This window comes from Bos mutus, chromosome 2 (genome assembly GCF_027580195.1).
Source record: "Bos mutus isolate GX-2022 chromosome 2, NWIPB_WYAK_1.1, whole genome shotgun sequence".
Lineage (NCBI taxonomy): Eukaryota > Metazoa > Chordata > Mammalia > Artiodactyla > Bovidae > Bos > Bos mutus.
In genome coordinates, this window is record NC_091618.1 from 2,846,808 (window position 1) to 2,871,514 (window position 24,707).

At 52.6% G+C, this 24,707-nt stretch overlaps 1 protein-coding gene across 4 annotated transcripts in view; it reads right to left on the reverse strand.

The window, feature by feature from the left end:
• CAPZB (capping actin protein of muscle Z-line subunit beta) overlaps positions 1-24,707 on the reverse strand; it is a 139,844-nt gene that overhangs the window by 65,492 nt on the left and 49,645 nt on the right. For 3 of the 4 annotated variants that reach the window (XM_070382162.1, XM_005908097.3, XM_070382160.1), the window contains exon 2: positions 6,764-6,853. In XM_070382162.1, coding sequence (XP_070238263.1) covers positions 6,764-6,853 — 90 coding nt within the window. Of the gene's footprint in view, positions 1-6,763; positions 6,854-23,255; positions 23,289-24,707 lie in introns of those variants that run through there. The other variant, XM_070382161.1, reaches the window with a different exon arrangement.

Here is a 24,707-nt window from a genome sequence, read left to right on the forward strand (position 1 = left end):
TGAACATCTCCAAACAGGGTCCCTGAGCACGGCGGGGGTCGGGGGGGGGCCCGGGGCCGGGGTGTCCTACTTCCCGGAACACCAACTGGGCTCAAGGATTTGGTGAAGAAAGCGTTCTTCTTATGTTAAAATGTCTTGCATGTGGGCAAGTTATTAACTGGAATGCAATTTTTTTTTTCAAAGACAAAACAAAATTCTTTGCTAGAGGCGGCCACTTTTGGCTTTCCCCTCAAAACTCCAGAGGTATGTAAATATTTGCTCTCCTCAGGAATTCTTTGTCGGGGAAACTTTGGGAAAAGAACCTAAGGGATGGTGAGAGGCAGGGGGAGAGGTGGCCACAGCCAGGGAGAAGAGAGCCGAAGCTCCCTGAAGAGCCGGGACGCTGTTACTCAGAAGCGAAGACAAACGACCCTGCCTGCTGGGGTGCGTGACAGACAGGGAGCGAAGCTGGCGCGGCCAAGCGGTCCTCCTTTCAGAAAACCTCGCCTGGATTCCTGTCCTCGTTAAGTGTCGGCGCCTCGGAGCCAGGCCTTTCGTCTCTCACCCACGGCACCCAGAACGGCGTCTGGCACCCAGGATGTCAGAGGCTTACGGGAATAACTCGGCTCCAGCTCGGGACAGGCGTCCTCGGAGCTGATCAGCTGGTCAAGTCCAAAGAGGCGAGAAGCTCCGCCCGAAACCGTCCCTGTTTCGGACCCAGCTCTAGGATCCCTGCGTCTTTTCTTCCCCGTGACAGAGCAGCTGAGGAATACAGGCGGAGTACTCCTCCCCGAGCTGCACAGTGTGAGCCTCACAGGGAGTGTTCACGAAACGCTGACTGAACCCATTCCCTCTTCACCTACTAGGTGTAAGACTGCTTCAGAAAGAAGACATGTTTAAATGCCATCTTTGAGACAAAGGAGGAAAGCATGCTGGCGCGAGACTGCTTTAAACAGTGACAGTCATGGGGACTCCAGGCAGGCAGAAAACACGGGAGGCCTGGTCAGTCCTGACCACAGACGGGGCAGGTCATGCCCGGCCCAAGGCAGGCTCAGCTTCACCTCCTGGGGACAGAGCTTGTGTGTGATGCTCTCACGACACACAGCTATCACTGAGAAAACCATCTCCAGATTTCACGGGTTCAACTACTAAAGACTGAAAACTAACAACATGTGGCTGAGGTCAGATAGATCATCAGTGATGTTAATGACTGTTAAATAATAAGAGCAGCCTCAACTTTAATCACAGAGGTGTGAGAGCGTGGCTCCAGGGTCCTGGCCAACACAAGCTGGAGGTCTGCACCCACTGGCTCACGGAGCCCATGTTGAGGTGTGCCCTGTGCCTGCCAGCCTTCTATCTGCCAAGTGGGATCTCCCTGCAGACCTTGCGTATCTACAAGTGGCCGTTTCTGTGAGCTGCTCCAAGTGTAGGTACTGCTGAGGCTGCCCTTCTATTTCTGGAGGGCAATTCTGGCTGCTAAGAAGAAATACGCTGAAATGAAAACCGATCAAGTTCTCAACTCCCTGGTCAGAGCATCTGGCCCTTTTACCTCTAACTCACAGACCAAGCGGCATGGCCTGGGTGCTTTAACCCCTCACTGGAGTAAATCAAGTCTGGGGACACCCAAGAGCTGGACCTTTGGGTGACGATAAGCAAAGGAGGGAGGAGGAATTAAAAAATGAAGTGACTGACATTTGCAAGCAGACATTTCTGCTTAGTTAAACAGATTTAGGTCTATTTTTGGTTTGCTCTTAAAAAGGCAAAGGACGGCTGGCCTGCTGGGTGCCAATTTGCAGAAACAAACTCCTTCCTCAGCTCAGGTCTCAAGATACACCCCAGTGGAGAAGTTTCGGCTCTTGCTGCCAGCGTGCAGAGTAAAGCCATAGAAGGTCAAAGTTGAGGAAGCCAAGGGAGCATCTTAACGTCATGTGATTCTTGGCCCACGTGGACCTGCGGGTATTTCTGAAACAGCTTAACCATGGCTTTTGGCTGGCTTCACTCGAGCACAATGGGATTAATAAGTAATAAAATGATGCTTTGGCCATCTGCAAAGGAAGGTCATTTTCCACCAATCAGAGCACACATCATAATCCCAGGCAGCAAAAGCTCAGACGGAGGAAAGAAAAAAGCACACCGACCTGGCATGCTAAATCGGGCTGCCTCGGCCCAAAACTGCCAGGCACCCTCCACATGTCTCTTTAATGCTCCTTGGGAACGGGGCCGCCGGTGGATCCGATGGATTCCCCACACTTCCCTGGCTCCGACATCTAAGCGAGGCCATTCCCTTCATGGGCAATGCTGGCAAATCCCAACGTTCAGTCTTAAGAGCTGGAGGCTTTTCTTGAGAACAGCACCACCTCCCATTACTGGGGGCAGGTAAGCTGGGGAGGAATGGCTGTGATGAACGCCGGGCCGGGCCGATAGCGGCTCTGAGAACGTCTGCCTGATCCCAGATTACAGGGAACAAAGGCCTGGACGCACGGCTTCTAGACGGGCTCAAGACAGGGCGAGTCTCCTCAAATTACCGTTTGAAGAGGAACTAAAGCTGCAAGTGAGCTTCAGGGCCATAGCATAGACTAATAAGAACGAAGGAATTCTGCTCATCCAGTTAGAAAGAAAAAACAAAAACAAAAAACAGAACAAAACACAGACAGACCTGTCACGCCCAGGGAAAATGGAAGAAAAATAGCAGTGATGAAAGTTAAACATTCAAAGAAGTAACTTCCAGGACCCACAAAACCTGCCCACATGCTCTGAACCCATCACAGCGCACAGCAGGGGCCTCGGGCGGGCTTCTGAAGCACGTCCATAGAGTTTTAACGAGGCATGCCTCATCAGACCCTAACTCAGTGCAGAGTCAGGCTCCATTTCCATTTGGACACTCATCATACTTCAAATTAAAAAAGGAGCGAGGGACTTCCTTGGAGGTCCAGTGGTCAGGCCTCCACCTTCCACTGCAGGAGGCGGGGGGGTTCGACCCCTGGTCGGGAGCTAGGATCCCACATGCCTTGAAGCCAAAAGACCAAAGCACAGAACAGAAGCAATATTGTAACAAACAGGTAACTTAAAAAGTGGTGCACGTCAAAAAAAAATTTTTCTTTTTTTTAAATAAAAGGCTGGCCCCACATGGCTGGGCGAGGGGACGGAGGCGCCCCCCCAGTGCCCAGTGAGGCAGTGGGCCAGAGCGAGCTGTGGATCCCAAGTGGCCAGCCCGCAGGGAACAGCTTTCAAGTCTCTGGCTGTTTTTCATTATGTGAAGTTTAAATGATTTTCCATACTACAGTCTATGTTTTAAATGTCGTAGATTACTAATTACTTAACATTTCCCCTATGAATAGGTAAGACAGACAGACGAGGAAGAGGCACCATATTCAATCTGTAGCTGCGGGTGTCAGGGATACGAGGTCAAGGCACCCAGCACCACCTGCTTCTTCTCAGAGTTTAAGTCACCCAGTAAAGGAGAGTGATCCCACACACACAGGAGGGCTATTGTGAGAATCAGTGTGCGCGCATCAGTAGTGTCTGCCTCTCTGAGACCCCACAGGTTGTGGTCCTGCAGGCCCCTCTGTCCGCGGGATTTTCCAGGCAAGAATCCCGGACTGTGTCGCCATTTTCCTCCTCCAGGGTGTCTTCCTGATGAAGGAATCGAACCTGCATCCGCAGGGTCTCCTGTTTGTAGGCAGATTCCCTACCTGCTGAGTCACCAGGGAAGCCCACGTATAATGTGTATGCAGACATAAAGAGGCCAACGACAGATGTCACGACTCTACTTAGAAGCTTAGTTATGAACCAGGTACTACGATATACAGTTTCGAGTTTACAAACAGTTGGAACACACTCAAGTCACTTGCTCAGATGATGAAGGCTTATGATATGTAAGGTTTGGCTGAGGGAGCATTCCCAGCGGTTTGAATTTTAAAACTGCCCCTTTTCTCCCCTTTTCCTTTTGGAACATTAGATGAAATAACACAACTAGTATCCAGCTCAGTCCTGGGGACGCAGCAGGTGCTCACCAAACGCTAGCTGCTGACCCCCCACCTCCACCTGCCTCCGTCCCCTCTCCAGTCATTTTTCTACAGATTACGCTGCAGGTGGGAGAACAGTGCCCCCTGACAGCGACCTCTGGGGTGCCGCTTCCTCCCCATGGCCCATCAGGGGCCCCACAGCACGGGACCCCACCTGGGCCAGTGCTGTCCTGCAAACTGACCCCCGAGGCAGGCTGTTATCTGGCCAAGGTGAAGGATGGCATGTGACTCACTGCTTCATTCACCGTCAGTGCTGCGATGTCCCTGCTGAGCCCAAGGAGAACTGGCCCATGCAGCTTAGGAACCCACTGACCAGGTTTCCACCAAAGCGGCTACATACACATCTCTGCGACAGGGACGAGGGCGCCACTGAGACAGGACACAGCTGTAGGAAAACACTTCCGTTGCCATAAGAACAAAACAGCCTGTGAAACACCAAGGAGACTCCACTGAGAAAAAATCTGCTCATCACTTCTGACTTCTCTGTTTGGTCTGTCTCTAAAACACAGTAATAACTAAACTGGTGAGCTGAACTGACATGCAGCCGGGCGCACCGTGACGCCCGGCGGAGGAGCAGCAGCGTGGCCTCCTAGCTGACCAGCCGAGGGGCCTGATCCTACCCTCGGCTTCTGCCTACCCCGGGCCGCAGCTGGCCAGCTAGAGCTCTCCAAGGAAAACAAGCCATGCAGCACGGCCCAGCCCGCCTCTCACGCTGCGACCCGACCGGACTGCTGACAGGTGACCGAGGCCACCCAGAGAAAGCGCTCAGCACGACGCACTGCCCACGAGGGACAGCAGTCATTTCAGATGAGCGTGAGGGAACAGAAGGCTGTGGTGGTGATGGGGCGATGGTGACAATGCCACGTCAAATCCAAGCCCTCCTGATGACTTCTAAGGACACCTCCCACCCATCCAACTTTATGTTTCATCATTTCCCAACAAAGATCGTTTCTCTGACTCACATTTCACACGCCCATCCGATGTCTGAGCCAATGTTTAAAAATTAGGATCTTTCACATACAACTCCCAATGTACGGCACTCCCAGAGAAATCTGGAAACAAGCCCCAGAGAATCAGAGCTCACAGGGCAAGAAGCAACAGGAGCAAAGGGTACGCTGGCCAGACCTCATGAGCACACCAAGGCCACTTAGGCCCTGGAGCTGGCCCTTGCCAGGTGCAGGGTGTGGGATCCCCAGTTCCGAGCACACGGTGGGTTTCGTGCATCTCAACTCAGCCTCTGTTCCCTCACACCTGAAATGACTCACGGCCCGGCCAGGACCTGCCGCCATTTCTAGCCACCTTTGCCCCGTTTCTATCACAAGCACCCAGAGCGGGCTTTCTCATCACGGCTTTCTCATCTATTCCTGGAGAACTCTTCTCCTTCCTTCCTTCCAGAACTATTACACAGCAAAGGCAGCAAGCTCACAGTCCCATCCACCAGCTTGCCTCTGTCCACACAGCTGCCTCTCTCTTGGAGCCTGTGTCTCTGTAGACTGACAGCTACACAATGGACCCTGCGGGCTGCTGGCAAGAGTTTCAGCTGTGAGTGACCCCCATCTCCTGCAGTAACATTCTTCCCCAGTAAAACTGTTCTGAATGCATACAGTGGAACTAAAGATATCACTACAGCATATGAACAAGTTTTCAAGCTACTATCTTTAAGCTACTGATGAGCCACAGCTGGCAACTGATCATCCCTCTGAGAAGCTGGGGGGACACAGTGACAAGAACAGGGGCTGATCGGGGCGGGCTCCGGTCGCCACCCAGGGCCAGAACCCACCGGCCAAATGATCTAGTACCTCAGCTGTCTCTTGATCTTATCTGACTTCTTTGCATGATTTCTCACAGTTTCATAGGGTTTTTTTTTTTTTAACACTTTAAACATTTTCAAATAACATTATGGTGCCAGTGACTCTCTGGCACCAGAGACCAGTCACTCCATGTATGTATATATACATGAATAACCAAATGCTTTTTAAAAAGATACACGTGTTTACTTACCTTGAAATCTCATTACAAAATAATCATTTTGTGATATCTCAGTTAAGTGCATACATATAATATTTTAAAAATAGTTTTACTAATCAAAGAAGAAATCTAAATAGAACTGCATTTCACTCCAATCAATACTGTCACAAAATCCCAAAAGTTTCCACAGAGGACCACAGGGAAATCATTCTTGATGATCTCGTGTTGAAGCTGCATTGTCTCCTATGCTGAAGAGTGAGAGATTTTTTCAATACAGAAAGTGTCTGTCTAAAACGTTCCCTTCTGTATCATTTGTTCTCATACAAATAAATATTTTCGAAATAGATGCAATGAGCTCTTTAAAAGCCCAGTTCTGTGCTTTGTGCCATTTCAAGCTAGAAGTGAAGCCACTGAGGCACTTGGGAGGCTGGATTTCTGTCCTGCTTTGGCTGGAGAAACGCCCACAGCGGCACACTGGCATAGCTGGAGCCAGGTCCTGCTGTGTGTGTGCAGCCCCGCCTCCCCAAGCCTAACTGCAAGTGTCTGGAGGGTGGAAGCAAGACAGCTGAGGAAGGTGCGCAGCATTTGCTTCAGAGCCCCCATCTTTGGCTTTATGAGCACAGCCGCTCAGGAGGAGTGGCAGCCAGCGGAAGCTCCTCTCCTCTCCAGAGGAGCCCCGTGAGGCAGCGGTGGCGTCCAGCTGGGGAGGCGGTGTCTGGTGTGGTCTGAACTCCTCGTGGGGCAGGTGAATAAGGCAGCCCCAGATGCGAGCGCACAACCAAGGCACCTACCAGATCAATCAGGTCACTGAGGTTTTTCTCGATTTGCTGTGGAGGCAGGCGCCTCATCAAGTCCAAGGCACAGTCCAGCTGCTGATCACTCTGCCAAAAGATAAACAGGAGTGTCTGAGTCATTCTGCCCATAGAAACACCAAACCCCCTGTTTCAAAGCCGCTCCGACAGCGGCAGGTTGCGCAGGTGTCCTGAGAGCAGACAGGCCTGCAGCGAGCCCGCTGCCACGGCTCCCGGGGGAGACCGGCCAGGCCCCCAGGACGGCAGCATCTGTCTCAAGTGGAGGATTCAAAAGATAGTTACGTTTGTGGAAGGGGGCCGAGAAGTTTGGAAAGCTGCCCTGCTCTCAAAGTCTCATGCACTTTCCTTCTCCACCTCGATAGGCTGGCAGACGTAGGACTCCTAACTGGTTCTGCAGTGAGAAGGCTCAAGGAGCAGTCAGGCTTTGTTCTCTGCTGTCACTGGGCCATGACCGTCAGGACATGTCACCAGGTGAGGCTGCCCGATGAGCTCCAAGCCAAGGACAAAAAAAAGGCAAAGAACAAGACGCGCGCCAACGTGTACGGGCTGCAGTCATTCATCCGAGGCTGGGCCTACCTTCCCAGGTGCCAGGCCCTTGCAAAACAGACCAAGACCAGAAACAGTTCCAGTCAAGAGCTCCCTCCCGGTGGCCAGGTGGACAAGGGAGGAAACTGGGGTCGGTGCTCTGCAGGGCCAGGAGGATAAAGACTGCTCTCCTCTCACACTCATCTCTTCATTTAATATTCATACTGCATGGTTCCCTGATGGCCCACTGGTAAAGAATCCACCTGCCAATGCAGGAGACTCAGGTTCGATCCCTGGTCCGGGAAGATCCCGCCTGCCTCAGCAGCTAAGCCCGTGAGCCACAACTACTGAGCCTGTGCTCTGGAGCCCAGGAGCCTCAACTACTGAGCCCACGAGCCGTAACTATGAAGTCCTTGCGCTCAGAGCCTGAGCTCCGCAACAACAGAGACCACCTCAATGAGAAGCCCACGCACCACAACCAGGGAGCAGCCCCTGCTCTGCAACGAGAGAGAAGCTCGCATGCAGTGAAGGCCCAGCACGGCCAAAAGAAACAAACAACATTCATGCTGTAGACACACGCTGAGAGCCACCGCCAGGCACTGTAACTGCAACAAACCGCGGAGGGAGGCAGGCAGGAACTGAATCGGGGCGAGACTGGGAGACTGCAAGGTATTAACACGCTGAGAGCCACCGCATCAGGCACTGTACCGCAACAAACCGCGGAGGGAGGCAGGCAGGAACTGAATCGGGGCGAGACTGGGAGACTGCAAGGTATTAACACGCTGAGAGCCACCGCATCAGGCACTGTAACCGCAACAAACCGCGGAGGGAGGCAGGCAGGAACTGAATCGGGGCGAGACAGGGAGACTGCAAGGTATTAACACGCTGAGAGCCACCGCCAGGCACTGTAACCGCAACAAACCGCGGAGTGAGGCAGGCAGGAACTGAATCGGGGCGAGACTGGGAGACTGAAAGGTATTAACACGCTGAGAGCCACCGCGTCAGGCACTGTAACCGCAACAAACCGCGGAGGGAGGCAGGCAGGAACTGAATCGGGGCGAGACTGGGAGACTGCAAGGTATTAACTCAGTGCGCAGTGGGCTCTCACGCAGAGGGAAGCCAGGGCTGCGGCGCAGCAGCCAGAAGTAAGGTGACACAGGCGGGCCTGGGAGGACGGGGCAGACCACCGCGTGCGACGCTGGGAAGCGCACGAGGCGGGCGGGGCCCTACACACCCAGCCAGAGGCGCCGGCTGATTCGCAGCCTTAATCTGCTCTGCCCAGACCCATCTCAGGAGTTCTGAAAGCCCTGAATCAACAAGCTCCAGAAGCTTTATAAACTACACGAGGTAATCCTGGAAATGCTACATTTGACAGTAATAAAACATAAACTCTGAATCCGACCACCTGCACTTCCGTGTACATGAATCACAAACAGGCTATGGGACAAAGACCCGCTTTATATACACCCAGAGACATAACGCATATGCTAACTGAAGGCAGTTCCCCCCCCAGGTAGCCGATACAGCATATACAGCAGGCTGTTTGTAAAAAAGAAACAAAAACAAAAACCCCTGTCCATCAACAAGAATTCATTCTGAGACGCAACAAACAGGCTGTGCTCTGCAGACACACACGCACACTCCGGAAACCTCACAGCACTTGTTCCACTTAGTGGAATTTCCCAGCAGCCAGGTATTCCCCACGTGTGCCAGGCCTGCTGTGCCAGCCAAGCCCACGGGACGCGGCCCACCGACATGAAGACATTTTAGTACTTCTAGGGTCAAGAACACACGGAAACTAACTTGCTGCTGCTGGCTTCTGTTCAGTGCTGGGCTCTGCCACTCATTAGCTTAGGACTTGGGCACATTTCGTAACCTCTAGGGACATCTACTCATCCTGTGAAGGGGAAGAAAGGAAACTACACTTAAAATGGAGCCGGGTGGCCAGAAGGGGGAGCTCTCAAGCACCGACACACAACACCAATTACACACTCCCTCAACAGGAAGAGCGGACCCTGCGTTCCAGGAGGAGGAAAGAGGCTTTCTCCTTGTCCAGCGGCAAGCCCAGCCCACGGGAAGACATCACCACCTGCACCCCCGAATTCTCCCCTTCCTCCAGCGGCCATTCCTTCTACGCACCTCTTCTCAACTTCCTTTTTCTCTATAAAGTAAGGTTCCTTCCCTTTGTTTGCTACACTTTGCTATTTTTTCCTGAACTGTAATTCTTTGCAATTCCCAAATAAGTCCATTTTGCTGGTAAAATAACCAGCTATTTTACTTTTAAAGGTTGATAATCCATAAAATGAGAATACTATCTACTGCACAGAGTCGTCAGGATGATTTAGAGAATACTTGTGAAATGCGTAACACATACTAGTATATATTTGATTGGGAGTGCTTTTGTGTATGCACACAAGTACATATTTCAATTTTTAAAAATATTGTAAAATATAAATATTTTATAACATCTGCCCACTCAAGGCAACCCAGAAGTCTCTCCTATTGCTCTCAACAGAAGCTAGCAGTTCAAAACTCTGTAAATAGCTCTGTATTCCCTTGGCCAGGCAAGAAGAGAAAACCCTAAATGAATCAAGTCAAACTACTTGAAGAGTATAAACTAATGGGCCAAAGACCTTAACAGATGTCTCATCAAACATACACAGACGGTAAGTAGCACCATCTGAAAAGATGCTCAACATCACACATCACCAGAGAAATACAAAGCAAAATGAGATACTATTACACGTCCATTAGAATGGACGAAACCCAGAATTCTGTTAACACCAAAAGCTGAAAGGAACGTGGCACCTCAGTAACTCCGATTCACTGTCGGAGGATGCGCATAACGGTGCTGCTGCTGCTAAGTCACTTCAGTCGTGTCCGACTCTGTGCGACCCCACAGATGGCAGCCCACCAGGCTCCCCAATCCCTGGGATTCTCCAAGCGAGAACACTGGAGTGGGTTGCTATTTAGCCACTTCCAAAGACAGCTTGGCAGTTTCTTCCAAAACTCAACATACTCTTGCCACACAATCCAGCAACCACGCTGGAAACAAATGTTCTCACGAAAGCCTGCCCTCAACTGTCTATGGCAGCTTTATTCATAATTGCCAAAACTTGGAAGCAGTCAAGATGGCTTCAGTAGGTGAGTGGATAAAGAAGCTGTGGTAACACAGACAATGGGGTGTTATGACACCATGAAAGGGTACGCAGGAGGCAAATTGTGCACGCCCACCAAGTGGGAAAAGCTGATCTGAAGAGGGCACATACCGTATGAATCCAGCTACGACCTTTCGGAAAAGACAAAACTACACAGACAATTAAAAAAAAAAAATCAGTGACTGCTAGGGGTTGGAAGGGAGAGAGGGATGAGAACAGCACAGCACAGAGGAATTTTAGGGCAGTGAAACTGTATTACAATACTATATATAATGGTGATAATGGCAGGCATGTGTCATTCAGGGCTTCCCTGGTGGCTCAAGTGGTAAAGAATCTGCCTATAAGGCAGGAGATGTGAGTTTGATCCCTGGGTCGGGAAGATCCCCTGGAGAAGGAACTGGCAACCCACTCCAGTGTTCTTGCCTGGGAGATCCCATGGACAAAGGAGCCTGGAGGGCTAGAGTCCATGGGGTCACAAACAGTCGGACCTGACTCAGTGAAAACACACACACACACATACACACACACGCACACACACACACACACACACACACACGGGCTGACCTGCCTACACACACACACGCACACACACACACACGGGCTGACCTGCCTACACACACACACGCACGCACACACACACACACGCGGGCTGACCCGCCTGCCTGCTTGGTTGTGCTGTGTGCAGGGATCAGGGGGATATGTCGTTTCAAATGTGTCCAAATCCACAGGATGTACAACCACCAAGAGTGAGCCTGAATGAAAGCCATGGATTCTGAGTGATGAGGATGCAGGGCAGGTGCGTCAGCTCTGACGCTCGCAGGGGATGCCGACAGCAGGAGAGGCCCAGGGTGCAGGGGAAATCTCTGCAGCTTCTGCTCACCTTTGCTGCACACCTAAAACCACTCTAAAAAAAATAAACAGGCGTTTCTCAACTGGGATTGATTCTGCCCTCCCCACAGCGCCCCCAGGAGACGTGAGGAACGTACGGAGACATTTTCGGCTGTCATCACTGTGCAGGAGGGGACCCGGTGGGAAGGCGCCCAGGACGCTTCTGAACGAACACCCTGCGATGAACAGGACGGACCCCAACAACCTGACCCAACAGGGCAGTAAAGCCAAGCTGGAGAAACCTCGGCTTAAAAGAATTGTTTTGGGGAATTCCAAGCTCCCAGACTCTGGTTAAAGCTAAGAATCCGGAAAACTGCACACGCACAGAGCATTTTACGTACAATTCTAACTCATAGACTACCCGTAACCCTGAAACGTCTGGTCTTTGGAAATAATGTCAACTAGATGTTAACAATACTCCTGAGAACAAGGGAAAGTTCTTAAAAGAAGCCTAGCTACACTGAATCTTTAACTCAGACATAATGGGAAGTTCAGAAGGGATTAACCAGAAGCTCAGTATTTAGAAAAAGGAACAACATAACTTGACCAGAAAAGGTCCACGTGAAAAGACACTGTTCCCATGCTTCCGAGGAGCCTGTTCACAGATCCCCACCTCCAACGCACTGACCACAGCCTCACTCCCAAAGCGCCGGCAGCATGCAGGCTTTCCTTCCAGACAGTCCTCTGACTGTTTTGAGTTTGAAAGCATTAAAATATTACTGCAAAATGGTCTAACTTGTATTTTGAATCAATCCTAATAATCTAAATAGGAAACACTCACTACAAATTTCTAAGGCTAAAGATGTCTTCAGTTCAGTCGCTCAGTCATGTCCAACTGTGTGTGACCCCATGAACCACAGCACGCCAGGCCTCCCTGTCCATCACCAACTCCCAGAGTCCATCCAAACCCGTGTCCATTGAGTCGGTGATGCCATCCAACCATCTCATCCTCTGTTGTCCCCTCTTCTCCTGCCCTCAATCTTTCCCAGCATCAGGGTCTTTTCAAATCAGTCAGCTCTTCACCAAAGCATTGGAGTTTCAGTTTCCACGTCAGTCCTTCCAATGAACACCCAGGACTGCTCTCCTTTAGGATGGGCTGGTTGGATCTCCTTGCAGTCCAAGGGACTCTCAAGAATCTTCTCCAGCACCACAGTTCAAAAACATCAATTCTTCGGTGCTCAGCTTTCTTCACAGTCCAACTCTCACATCCATACATGACCACTGGAAAAACCATAGCCTTGACTAGACGGACCTTAGCTGACAGAGTGATGTCTCTGCTTTTTAATATGCTGTCTAGGTTGGTCATAACTTTCCTTCCAAGGAGTAAGGATGTTTAACTGTCGTTAAATTAGTAAATGACTAAAAAGCTTCCCATAAAGCCAAGCAACATGGGAAAACTTAATGACAGCTTGCAAAAATATTTTAAATTATAGTTAACTGGAGCCCTTTGCTTGGGAGTCATCCCAAATCCTTAGAGGTCCAAACAGGAAACAGCACAAGAGGATGAAGAAAACATGGCTGGTCCACAGCTACAAGCAACATGCGTGGCCCCAGAAATAGAATGAGTGGGGCTGGGGAAGCAAGTGCCAGAGGGCTACAGAGGGCGCGGCCACTTCCAAGAAGCTCACAGCCCAGCAGCCCTGAGCCCCACACGCGGTGCACACACACTCTACACTGACACAGCAAGGCCTTCCTTCTCATTTGCCAAGACGAGGGGACGACGAACACAAAACTCAGAAGAGAAGCCCAGCAGCCCTGAGCCCCACACGCTGTGCACACACACTCTACACTGACACAGCAAGGCCTTCCTTCTCATTTGCCAAGACGAGGGACGCACTTAACACAAAACTCAGAAGAGAAGCCCAGCAGCCCTGAGCCCCACACGCTGTGCACACACACTCTACACTGACACAGCAAGGCCTTCCTTCTCATTTGCCAAGACGAGGGGACGACGAACACAAAACTCAGAAGAGAAGCCCAGCAGCCCTGAGCCCCACACACTGTGCACACACACTCTACACTGACACAGCAAGGCCTTCCTTCTCATTTGCCAAGACAAGGGGACGACGAACACAAAACTCAGAAGAGGGACAAGGAGCCACGAGGGAAATATAAAACTCGACATTCATCGAGATCCTGCGTGAAATAATGGACTCAGAGATATTCATGGTATCAGGATGCTTAAACTTACACATATGTTAGCATAGTCCTTTACAGCTATCAGGGATCTAAGTATTTCTGAGCTGATGTGTGTGCCGTGTATGACGGGGGTCCAGTTTCAGACTTTCACACGTGGCTGTCCAATTTCCCCAACTCCATTCAGTGAAGAGACTGTCCCCACTGTATACTCATTCGTGACTCCTCTATCCAAAGTGAATTGACCATATACGCACAGGTTGATTTCTCTTTTTCATTGTCACTGTTTCACTTCACTCAATATTTTTTAAAGGTAACATGGAAAAAAAAAAACCAAGAGCAAGCAAGGACAGGCACTGGGATCAAGGAGCTCCGAGTCTAAAGCCTGAGGAGGGGAAGAAGGAAGGTGTTCTTGCATGGAACCTACCCCCACCCCGCGTCTGACTCCAGCGCCAGGACCGGGCGCTGAGAGCCTCGCCTTTGCCTAGTGAGATCCCCTTCACAACCACCACCTGGGTAACCGTAGCAGCTTGGCAGGAAGCGGGCAGGGAGCTCTGCAACCCTTTAAGATCTTCCCCCAGGGCAGGGAGCTCAAGGCCTCTTGGGGCTTTTGCCTCCAGCCCTTAGAGGGGTCAGGAGTGCTCTGCTTTGGTCTTAGCCGCACGGCCTGGGATCTGGGGAGAGGATGCTAAGACTCCCCCTGGTGGGCTGCGCACCGTCCCCAGGGTAAGAGCAGACGCACCTGCTGCACCGTCCTGCCCTTCAACAGCCCCTGCAGGCCCGAAACTAGGCTTCAGCTCCACCACCGAGCCTTGAGCGCCCTGAACCGGGTGCAGGGAAGGAAACCTAGTCCCGACACTCGAGGAGCCAGCCACAGAAGAGCACAGGGTCCTGAGGTGAGTGTGAGGGGACACGGGAGCTGCAGACGGGGCAGCTCCGGGTACACCGCGTGCACGCATGCGCACCTCGTCGTGAGTCAATTCTTTCCCTAGGCTTTCCAGGCTCTTTATTTTGTCCAGTCACCCCGTGACCAGGGGTCTCCACGACACGGTTCCTTTGAAATCCTAACTGGTCCTAGACACACTTCCCCTTCATCAAAGGAGCTTTCCCGGCTCCCCCTTCCTACTGGTGGCATTTTCCAGGCTGAAAGGTAAAAAGGACAAGAATGACTGTTTCGCGTCACTCTGGAATTCTCTACCCGTTCAATTAGCTGTTGAATAATCTGAGTGCTCCCAAGGTGACAAGCATTGGTTCTGACACTGTCTCCAGGAGCTCGTGGAGCAGTCAGAATCCACACAGGGAAAGACTGCAGAGGAGCCCTTGTTAGGGTGCGGCATACAGAGGGGACAGCCAGCCCGCTCTGCGCTGGTGAGGCTCACGGCGTCAGTTCAGATCTGCGGTTGTGTTTTCAGGACATCAACAGTGAGGGGACGTTTTCACTCTGCTGGTTTCTCACGCGGCTTGAAGAAACACATGAATTGCTTAAAATCACCTGATGACAAGTAAAACCACTGCTAATACTGTTTCGGGACAGAAAGTCAAATAAAACACCACAGCTGAAGAGACCTGCTACGGGATTGTCAGACGCCGGGTGGTGCTGCCAAGCGTCTGCACACAGTGGAACCTGGCCGGCCGCAGGAACTCCAAGGGCAAAGACTAACTCGGAAATCATCAGCAACAACAGCGACTCCATCTCCTGGCGGGGGTGCAGAGAACAGGACATGTCCTAGCCGGGGATAAGCTCAAAGCTTAATGCAATAAACACCTCTGTCCACAAAAATGAGACACTTTGGGAGTAAATGTGCACCAAAGATCCTCAGAAAGAGGGGACGGGGTCCACGACCCGTTATTACTGGCTGAGCAAGGGTGCCCCAGGCCAACGCAGAGACCATGGGTGCAGCAAGATGGAGAGGCTGGGAAAGACTGGGGCCTGGCCCCAGGAGGAGCGAGGGGTCAGAGCAAGGCCGGCTTCAGCCCAAACCCCAGAGGGCAGCGGTTTTGTCGGCAGGCTCCAGGGAACGGAACGGAACCTCCGTGCTCCCAGCAGCTTTGCGCTGGTCAACTTCTTAAGTACAGCTTCTGTGCCATTCTGCTCGGCCTTTAAACTCTAAAACCTGCTTCTCCAGGAGTCATCAGGAGCCCCCGAAGATTTCTCCACAGAGGACTGAGAGGAGTACTGTCAAGTTGTAGAGAATGAAGCAGACTAGTTTCCAAAATCCCGCCTGAACAAGCTCCCCCACCCCTCGCCCGTCTTACAGCGAGACTCTGGCCATTGCCCCGCTGAGGGGTGGAGTCCACGTTCCCCCACCCCTTCTTGGAACAGGGAGTTTTCTGACTCCTACAATCAGCAGGGCTGACCTCGGTCACTTCTGAGCCATAAAAGATCATTCATCCTCCCCCTCGCCCGCTCAACACTCAGGCCTGCAGCCCAGCGCAGCCGCCCTGAGGCAGCCACGCTGTGAGGAAGAGCCGCCTGATGAAGAAAGGCCACCTGAAGAGACGCCTGGACGGTGAAGGGAGAACCCTGGCCAGCCTGCAGGTGCTGCCGGCTTCAACAGCCCGAGATCCTGAGCCAGAACTGCCTGGCCGAGGCTCTCCCCTAAATGTCCGGCCCCCGGAACCAATGGAGATAACATGTGACTGCGGCTCTTTGCAGTCACCAGGTTCTGGAGTGGTTCTGAGACGGCAACAGTAACCGACACAGGAGGAGGCCCGTGGCGCCTGTGGGGAGCCCATGTGACCAGGGGTGGGGCTGGAGAGGACGAGAGGGCCAAAGACTTTAAGAGGCAGGACAGACAGGTCAAGGGAACCTACTAGAAACGAGGGGTCTGAGATGCCTGAGCTTTCCAGTGGGGCCCCTCTGCCCCCCACGAGACGATGCCGCAGCCTCACTGGCGTGTGTACAACTGCGTGTGCCCTTTTAAAACAGCGACTGTAATTTCAAGGACACGCAGGAACTTCAAACTGCTCTGTTCTCTGAGCAGAAGCCCCGCCTGGCCTGCTCCAGGGACTGGTTGAGGCCGATCTGTACTTAACAGCATCTGTCTACACATAAACAACCAGCCAAAGCTTCAAGGCCTTTATAGTTTGTTCTTAAATTCATCAAGTCCTTCCCTCGTTTACATTCCCAAGAGGCTTAGCAAATACTTCACAGACAGCACAAAGGCCAACTTCGCTGGAGCCCAGGCTGATTTATCACAAGTTTATGGAGTCTAAAGGCACCGTGGTTTTTGTCTTGTATAATCTGTGACCCAACAGGCGACTCTGTTTAAAAGCTGAATCTGTTTTCTGCCATGTGGCCCGGGAACAATGTGTGCCGGGGGCTACGTGGGGAAGATTTGCAGGGCGGCCCGGCCAACCACTCATCTGCAGGCCGCTGGGAAACTGCACAGTTTGGATTAACAAAAAGAAAAAGTGTTTCCTTGCCCTGACTGAGTGCCCTCTGGTTGAATCTTCTGCGAGGGACGTGTGGATGACAGCGGCCGGAGGGCGGCAGCCCACCAGACACACACAGGCCGTCCCTGTGGATGGCATGCCTTCCCAGGGGAAATTCCAAAACCCTACACCAAGCTCCGCAAAGCCACAGTGGAAGCCCATCTGGCGGACCAAGCCTCTGCTGAGAATTTTCACTGCTGGGTCAAGGTCATCTTCAACATAAAATTAACCATTTCAAGGTGAAAGCAATTCAGTGCCTTGGGACAATGTTGTTTTGATCACCATGAAAACAAAAACACAAGCCTCTGCTTTAAAAAAAAAAAAATCTGCCAGAGGACTTCCCTGGCAGACTAGTTAGTGGTTAAGGCTCTGCACTTCCAGCGTGGTGGGAAGGGGTGGGTGGGTGTGCGAGTTCGATCCCTGGGAAGGGAACTAAGATCCCACGTGCCAAAAAAAAAACTAAATTAAAATTAAAAAATAATAAAAGTCCTGCCAGGATCACAGGGATTTAGATCCAGATGGGCCTTCCAAGTTCATCTAAAGCCTGACCCCTCATTTTACAGACAGATGGTGAGGCTCAGAGGAAGCTGTGCAGGGTCCCACGGTCAGCAGCAGAAGCAGCACATGCCCCAGGCGGCATGGGGAGAGCGTGCTCCCCACCCGGGCCCTCTTTCCACCCGACTCTGGCCCTGCTCCACCGCCACAAGACGGGAGGCATCGCCGCGCGAGCTGAACGACTGAGACGCAGTCCCTGCCCGAGAGGGGCCGGTGAGCCAACGCACGCCAGGCGAGCCGCGGGCAGCAAGGGCCGCGCCCCTGCAGAGCGACCCAGCATCGCACTCCCCCGGCCCTTCCAGACGCCCGACGTGGCTCCGTGGCCTCCCGTGTGAGCAGCTCGAAAGCGCGGACCCTGGTCTCCGCAGCGGCTCCTGGGGCCAACCCGAGGCGTGAACAAACCAGCTCTCCGTTAATCCTGAGAGGGACTCCCTCTAAAATGCTTCTATACGACGACGCGTGAACCGGTCAGTGCGTTTCACCCACAGAGGACGCCGCGCGGCGGCCGCTCCTGGACCGGCCTGGCTCTGCACCCCGAATTCCCCTACCTCTCCTGTCAGGCCGCCGGCTGCACTCCTGCCCTCACCTGCTATGGGCTGTGAAATCAGAACAAACAAACGAAACAAGCAAACAAACCAAACAGGAAAAAAACCCAACTGTGAGAGGAGGAGCAAGTCACAGATTCAAACACTTGGGTCCAGAGTTACCGTCCCAGAGTCTGTGAGCACTCTGACACCGTATGAAGCCAGGTGCGTGTGTGGTACGGTGCGTGTGTGTGTGCGATTAAGTGTGCTGTGGTGGGTGTGGTGTGGTGTGGGTGTGTATGGTGTGGTGTGGGTGTGCGGTGTGGTATGGTGTGTGTGGTATGGTGTGTGTGTGGTGTGGGTGTGTGTGCGTGGTGTAGTGTGTGTGTGGTGTGTGCAGCGTGGTGTGTGTGCGTGCTGTGGTATGGTGTGTGTGGTGTGGTGTGTGTGTGTGTGTGTGTGTGCAGTGTGGTGTGTGCGCACGGTGTGGTATGGTGTGTCTGATGTGGTGTATGTGTGTGTGTGTGTGGTGTGGTATGGTGTGATGTATGGGTGTGGTGTGGTGTGTGTGGTGTGATTGTGTGTGTGTGTGTGTGTGTGTGTGTGTGATGTGTGGGTGTGGTATGCTGTGTGTGGTGTGGTGTATGTGATGTGATGTGATGTGTGTGTATATGTGTGTGGTGTGGTGTGTGATGTGTGGGTGTGGTGTGATGTGTGGGTGTGGTGTGATGTGTATGTGTGTTTGTGTATATGTGTATGGTGTGTGTGTGTGTGTGTGTGTGTGGTGTGATGTGTGGGTGTGGTGTGTGTGATGTGTGTGTGTTTGTGTATATGTGTATGGTGTGGGGGTGTGTGTGTGTGGTGTGGTGTGGTGTGTGTGTATATGTGTGTGGTGTGGTGTGTGTGTGTGTGTGTGTGGTGTGATGTGTGTGTGGTGTGATGTGTGGGTGTGGTGTGATGTGTGTGTGTGGTGTGATGTGTATGTGTGTTTGTGTATATGTGTATGGTGTGTGTGTGTGTGTGTGTGTGGTGTGATGTGTGGGTGTGGTGTGGTGTGATGTGTGTGGTGTGGGGTGTGTGTGTGTGTGTATGTGTGTGGTGTGGGGTGTGTGTGTGTGTGATGTGTGTGTGTGGTGTGATGTGTGTGTGTGTTTGTGTATATGTGTATGGTGTGGTGTGTGTGTGTGGTGTGATGTGTGTGTGGTGTGGTGTGATGTGTGTGTGTGGGGTGTGTGTGTGTGTGTGTGTGTATATGTGTGTGGTGTGGGGTGTGTGTGTGTGTGTGTGAGGTGATGTGTGTGTGTGGTGTGTGTGTGGTGTGATGTGTGTGTGTTTGTGTATATGGGTGTGGTGTGTGTGTGTGTGTGTGGTGTGGTGTGTGTGTGTATATGTGTGTGGTGTGGTGTGTGTGTGTGTGTGTGAGGTGATGTGTGTGTGTGGTGTGGTGTGTGTGGTGTGATGTGTGTGTTTGTGTATATGGGTGTGGTGTGGTGTGTGTGTGTGTGTGGTGTGATGTGTGGGTGTGGTGTGGTGGGTGTGGTGTGATGGGTGTGGTGTGGTGTGTGTGTGTGTTTGTGTATATGTGTGTGGTGTGGTGTGTGTGTGTTGTATGCGTGTTGTGGTTCTTCCCCTTTACTGCAGGAAGGGGGGTGGGGAATGAAGCAGGTCAGCCCTTCATCCTCCATCCTTCAGGCGCTGGGAGCGGAGCGCCGCTGAGTCTGGCCCCCAGGGCGTCCCTGCAGGCCGGCCTCCGTGGGTGCTGGCGCTCTCCCGGGCTGGGAAGCACACAGCTTATCTGCCAGGACTTCTACACAATAGTTTTTGGGTGCTCCAGGGCCCTTTCCTCCCTCATTTTCTGCTCACTTGACACAAGTTTTCCATTTAGGCTGCCAGGAGTCTCAAGAAAGGCAGGTGGAGTGTTATTTCAAGTTTCCAAGTCATTAAGTACCAACAAAAAATGGCAGACTTCCCAACTCCCACCCCACCAACACCCTCCTCCCGGTTTGTAAGAAGTACATGGCTCCCCTAAAACCAGAATGGGAGAAGGCACAGACCTTCTGGTCAGAAAACAACAGAACGAGATGACCACAGTCCACGTTCACCCACAGCAGACCTGCTCGTTGTCTTCCTGGGTTCCGTTCAGCTTTCTTTCCTCAATCCTCTGCCCATCTCTTCAGCCCAGAACGGTACCAAGACATAATCCTGCCATTTTGCTTTTCTCCCTGTTTACTGGACTCCCCAAGGCCAGCTTCCCTGGTGGCTCAGAAGGTAAAGAATCTGCCTGTAAAGCAGGAGACCCAGGTTCGATCCCTGGGTCGGGAAGATCCCCTGCAGAAGAGAATGGCAACCCACTCCATTACCCTTGCCCGGAGAATCCCACGGACAGAGGAGCCTGGCGGGCTGGTCTACTACAGTCCATGGGGTTGCAAAGAGAGAGACACGACTGAGCCTCTAACACTGTCCCCAAGGCCAGCTGAGGCCATCAGGAACATACAAATGCCACGGTCCTAGCAGAGACCCCCAGTTACCTCAGCTTCCCCTCCAGCAACGAGGATGTCCAAGTGCCTCTCCCCCCTGATATGTTTATTCTGCAGCAAAACCCAGCAACCTCCATACAGGCTCTGTGTCGACGCCTAGAGCGATCGGCTCATCTTCCCTTACACATCCTGCAGGGAGTGAAGGGTCCACAATGAATCGCTCAGGAGGTGGAGCACTCTCTCGGCTGCGGGGTGGGGAAGGAAAAGGTTTCGGATACCCAAGGTTTACATTCCCCAAATCTCTCAACGGCAGGCCGGGGGACAGCTCCTCTGCAGGGACAAAGCTAGCGTGGTGAGTTTGGTGAACAGTGAAAACTCCCCACCAGGAGTCAGCAACTGGGATCCGCAAGGGGCAGAAGGGCGCAGCGCACGCTACCTGCTCAGGCGGAGCCCCTGCTGGGAGCGAGGCTGCTGGGAGCGAGGCGCGCAGCGCAGGGGTACTCTGCAAGCAGAGAAGGGCCCTCCTCTGGCCCCCTCCACCTCTATCGGCCCGGGCTCGCAACCTCAGAGAGCCTGCCGACCATCCTGCGTGCGGGCACTCCAGTCGCAATCAGCACTCAGCCTAAAGGCACAGTCTTTTCTCGGGCTTCCGTTCTGGGCCACTGGAGGAAAGCCTCACAGCAGCTTCGTGAGATGGGCACTGTCACCCCCAGCTTTACAGACAGTAAACCGAGGCTCAGAAAGGTCCGGATCCTGAGCACGCACGACAGAGAAGGACACAGAACAAAATCCATGTTCTGCCTCCTGTGAACACACAGAGTGTGCGTGTGTGTGTGTGTGTGTGTGTGTGTGTGTGTTTCATTGCTAAATCGCATCAGACTCTTTGCAACTCCATGGACTTCAGGACGCCAAGGTTCTCTGTCCTTCACTGTCTCCCAGAGTTTGCTCAAATTCATGTCCATTGAGTCAGTGATGCCATCTAACCATCTCTCTAGAGAATGCTAACAACCCAAACTAGAAGAAAATCAACTTCAAGTGACGGGAGAACAACTTGCTAGCTCAAGAAATCAGACAGGGGCCGCGAGTCTCTGATTCTGGGCTGGGCAAACGAGGGACAGCTCTACCTCCTAACAAATTCTGAAACCCGTCCCCCTGCACCACAGACTCCACTCTCACAACACGTCAGTGACGGGTGGATTTCTCGAACACGGTACAGACTGTCTCTCTGGTGGATGGTTTCTGGACTCCTCAGAAGATCTGAAAGGTGCCATGACCTACTGTCCGATCACGGATGTTTCACAGAGTCTTTGGCTGCTGCCTCTGCAGGGTCCTGGCGGGTTTCACGTAACGAGACTAATCCCTCCACTTTGTCAACTGGTTGTTAAAGACACAGGCAGGGGTGATCCCAAGGAGTCTTCAACGGATGCCTTGCGTGCCGTCCATTTCTACCTTGATGGCAGAAGAAATCCAAGAAGCCTTTCACCAAAGTCAAAGGTGACTGGAACAGAGCACCCTTGTATTCCAAAGAAGAGTTAAAAGAATTTTTTTGGGGGGGGAGAAACATCATCCATGTGTTCACGGACGAAGGCTGAGGAAAGGATACTCCCTTTCTCATGGCAGAAGCAGCCAATTCACATAAACCTTCCTCTAAACTGATTTCTAAGACGGGCTGGAGGAAATTCGCAACGTTTTGGCCACGGGTTTCCGCCAGCACACACCGCACACGGCTCCCAGGGGACTGGTCCAAAGTGCCAGCGGCCCAGGTGGACAAGTCACGGTGCGAAAGCTGGAAGACGTAAAGGTGTGAGCGAGATAAAGCCTCCTTCGGAGTACTTCATCGAGAAGAGGGCGGTGCTGCCTTCTGACCTGCATCCAAAGGGCGGTTTGAGGAAAAGAGGAACACAGGGCTAACACATCCACCCGAACAGCTGGCCCACTTCTTCCCTGGGTCCCTGACCTCTCATTTCAGATGCCAGTGGGAATCAGCACGGAAACCCCCGTCTCTGCCTGCCCCGTCCAGGTCAAGGGCAGCTCCTTCGTACGGTGCCACACCCCACCACCAACCCCGGGGACAGCACATCCCACTACAGGGAATCCCGCAACAACGCCAGGCCCTCTGGCGCTCCCAAACACAACCCAAAGCTTCCACTGCCTTTGGTGACGGCGAAGGACAATGAAACGTTTCCCCAACCTGTGACGGATTTGCAAATCCAACCCAAGACCTGTTACAAGGCTCTCCTCGTCCAGCTGTCAGGACCCACCAGACGGGGAGATGCCTAAAGGCGAGGTCCTCCCAGCTTCAGTATCTGGAACCTAAAACAGATCCCCTTGCCAGGCTGCAAGTGGCACGGAAGACCCTGGCAGCCAGGCAGACATGGGTTCAAATCTTTCAACGCCACCTCCTAGAAATGGAGATCTGGGAAAGTCCTTCACCTTCCAGAGTCTCAATTCCCTCATCTGTTAAATAAAACTAGTCATAATACCTATCCCGCAGCCTTGTTTTGAGAACATTATAAAGTGTGTGTAAAGAAATTAGCCGAGTTTCCGGAACGTACGAAGTACTCAGTTAAACAACAGATACTACCACCAACCTCCTCCACAGAATTTAGCTTCAGGGCGCACGACTCCAGCATTCCCACGCGGCATTAACACACACGCCTCTCCACATCTGTGCTTCACACTACCTGAGGGCATGCCAGGTGGGCAGCCACGGGATAGGAGCTGAAAAATCAAACCGGACGTGGCCACCTCTTCTGGGTCAGAGCAAACTGACCTTTCTGAGTGAAAACATCCCTCCTCTCTCAAAAGACGGGTTTCCTTAGAGAACAGCTCACCAACAAGACGCTTTCACGAGCTCAAAACCTTCTTTCCATCCTTCGCTGAACATTGAGTGCTATGTCTAAAGAAGGTTGCTGGCTGAGTGAGGAGCTTAAAAGTCCTTCAATGAGTAAAAATAATTAAACGAAGGGAAGCAACAAGTTCCAACCCTAAGATATTTTTGTAACTGGAGGGTAACTGCTTCACACTGTTGCGTTGGCTTTTGCTGCACAGCAGGGCAAGTCAGCGCCACTGTGTACACATCCATCCCTCTTGCACCTCCCTCACCTCCCGCTCCCGCCCAATCCTCTAGGTCATCACAGGGCACCAGGCTGGGCTCCCTCTGCTACAGAGCAGCTTCCCACCAGCTGCCCGCTTTACACAGGACAGCGTATATATGTCAGGGCCACTCTCTCCATCTGCCCCACCCTCTCCTTCCCCCTTCTGTGTCCACACCAAGGCAGCTTTTTGAAAACCGGAAACTGGATCTTCCCTGGTGGTCCAACGGTTAGGCTCTGTGCTTCCAGTGCAGGGGGCGTGGGCTCAACCCCTGGTCAGGGCACTAGGGTCTCACACGCCCCGTGGCGGCACAGAGTATAAAAAATAAAAGAGAGAAGGAAAAGGAAACCAGAGACTAAGCTCAAACGCTGCATAGCACCATGAGGACCGCCTCTCCCTCTACCGTCCAAAGGAGGCCCCGCCAGCAAATGCCACCGTCACCACCACCAAAGCCTGTCGCTGGGCAGCGACTCCACGGCAGGACCAGACTTACGGGCTCAGAACGCACTAATAAAAACAACAGCTAGAACTTATTAAAACATCGCTCCAAGGGCTTTAAATGCCACTGTCTCACCTAATCTCACAAACAGTCCCAGGACGTTAAGCCCTAGGACGCAGATGCGGAAACCGTGACTCTGGGAGGTTCCACTGGTAACGGTGGTGGGGCCGGGCTTCAGCCTGCCTTTGACCCCAAGGCCTGCCCTGTGCTGTCTGGCAGCCGGGTCACCTGCTGCCACCGTGCTCCCTCCTCGTCCTAAGGACCACGGCGGCTACCTCTTTGTTTTCAAGAATCCAAAAGAAGTGGAAAGAATGACTAGTTTTAAGATCCTTGCACAGCTGAGCAGCCTGGGAGGGAGGCGACATGGTGCTCCAGCTGACAGTACAGGCTTGAGAGAAAGGTCTGCGTTCAAACCCTGACCCCACCAGGTCTCAGCTGTGTGACCCTGGACGAGGGACTCACTCTTCCGTGCCTCACTTAGGTCTCCTCATCTACAAACCAAGCATCATCAGGGAACTCCCTGCATTCTGGTGGTCAGGACCCTGTGCTTTCACTGCTGAAGGCGCAATCTCTGGTAGAGGCCTTCAAGGTTTGATCTCTGATAGAGGAACTAAGATCCCACAAGATGCA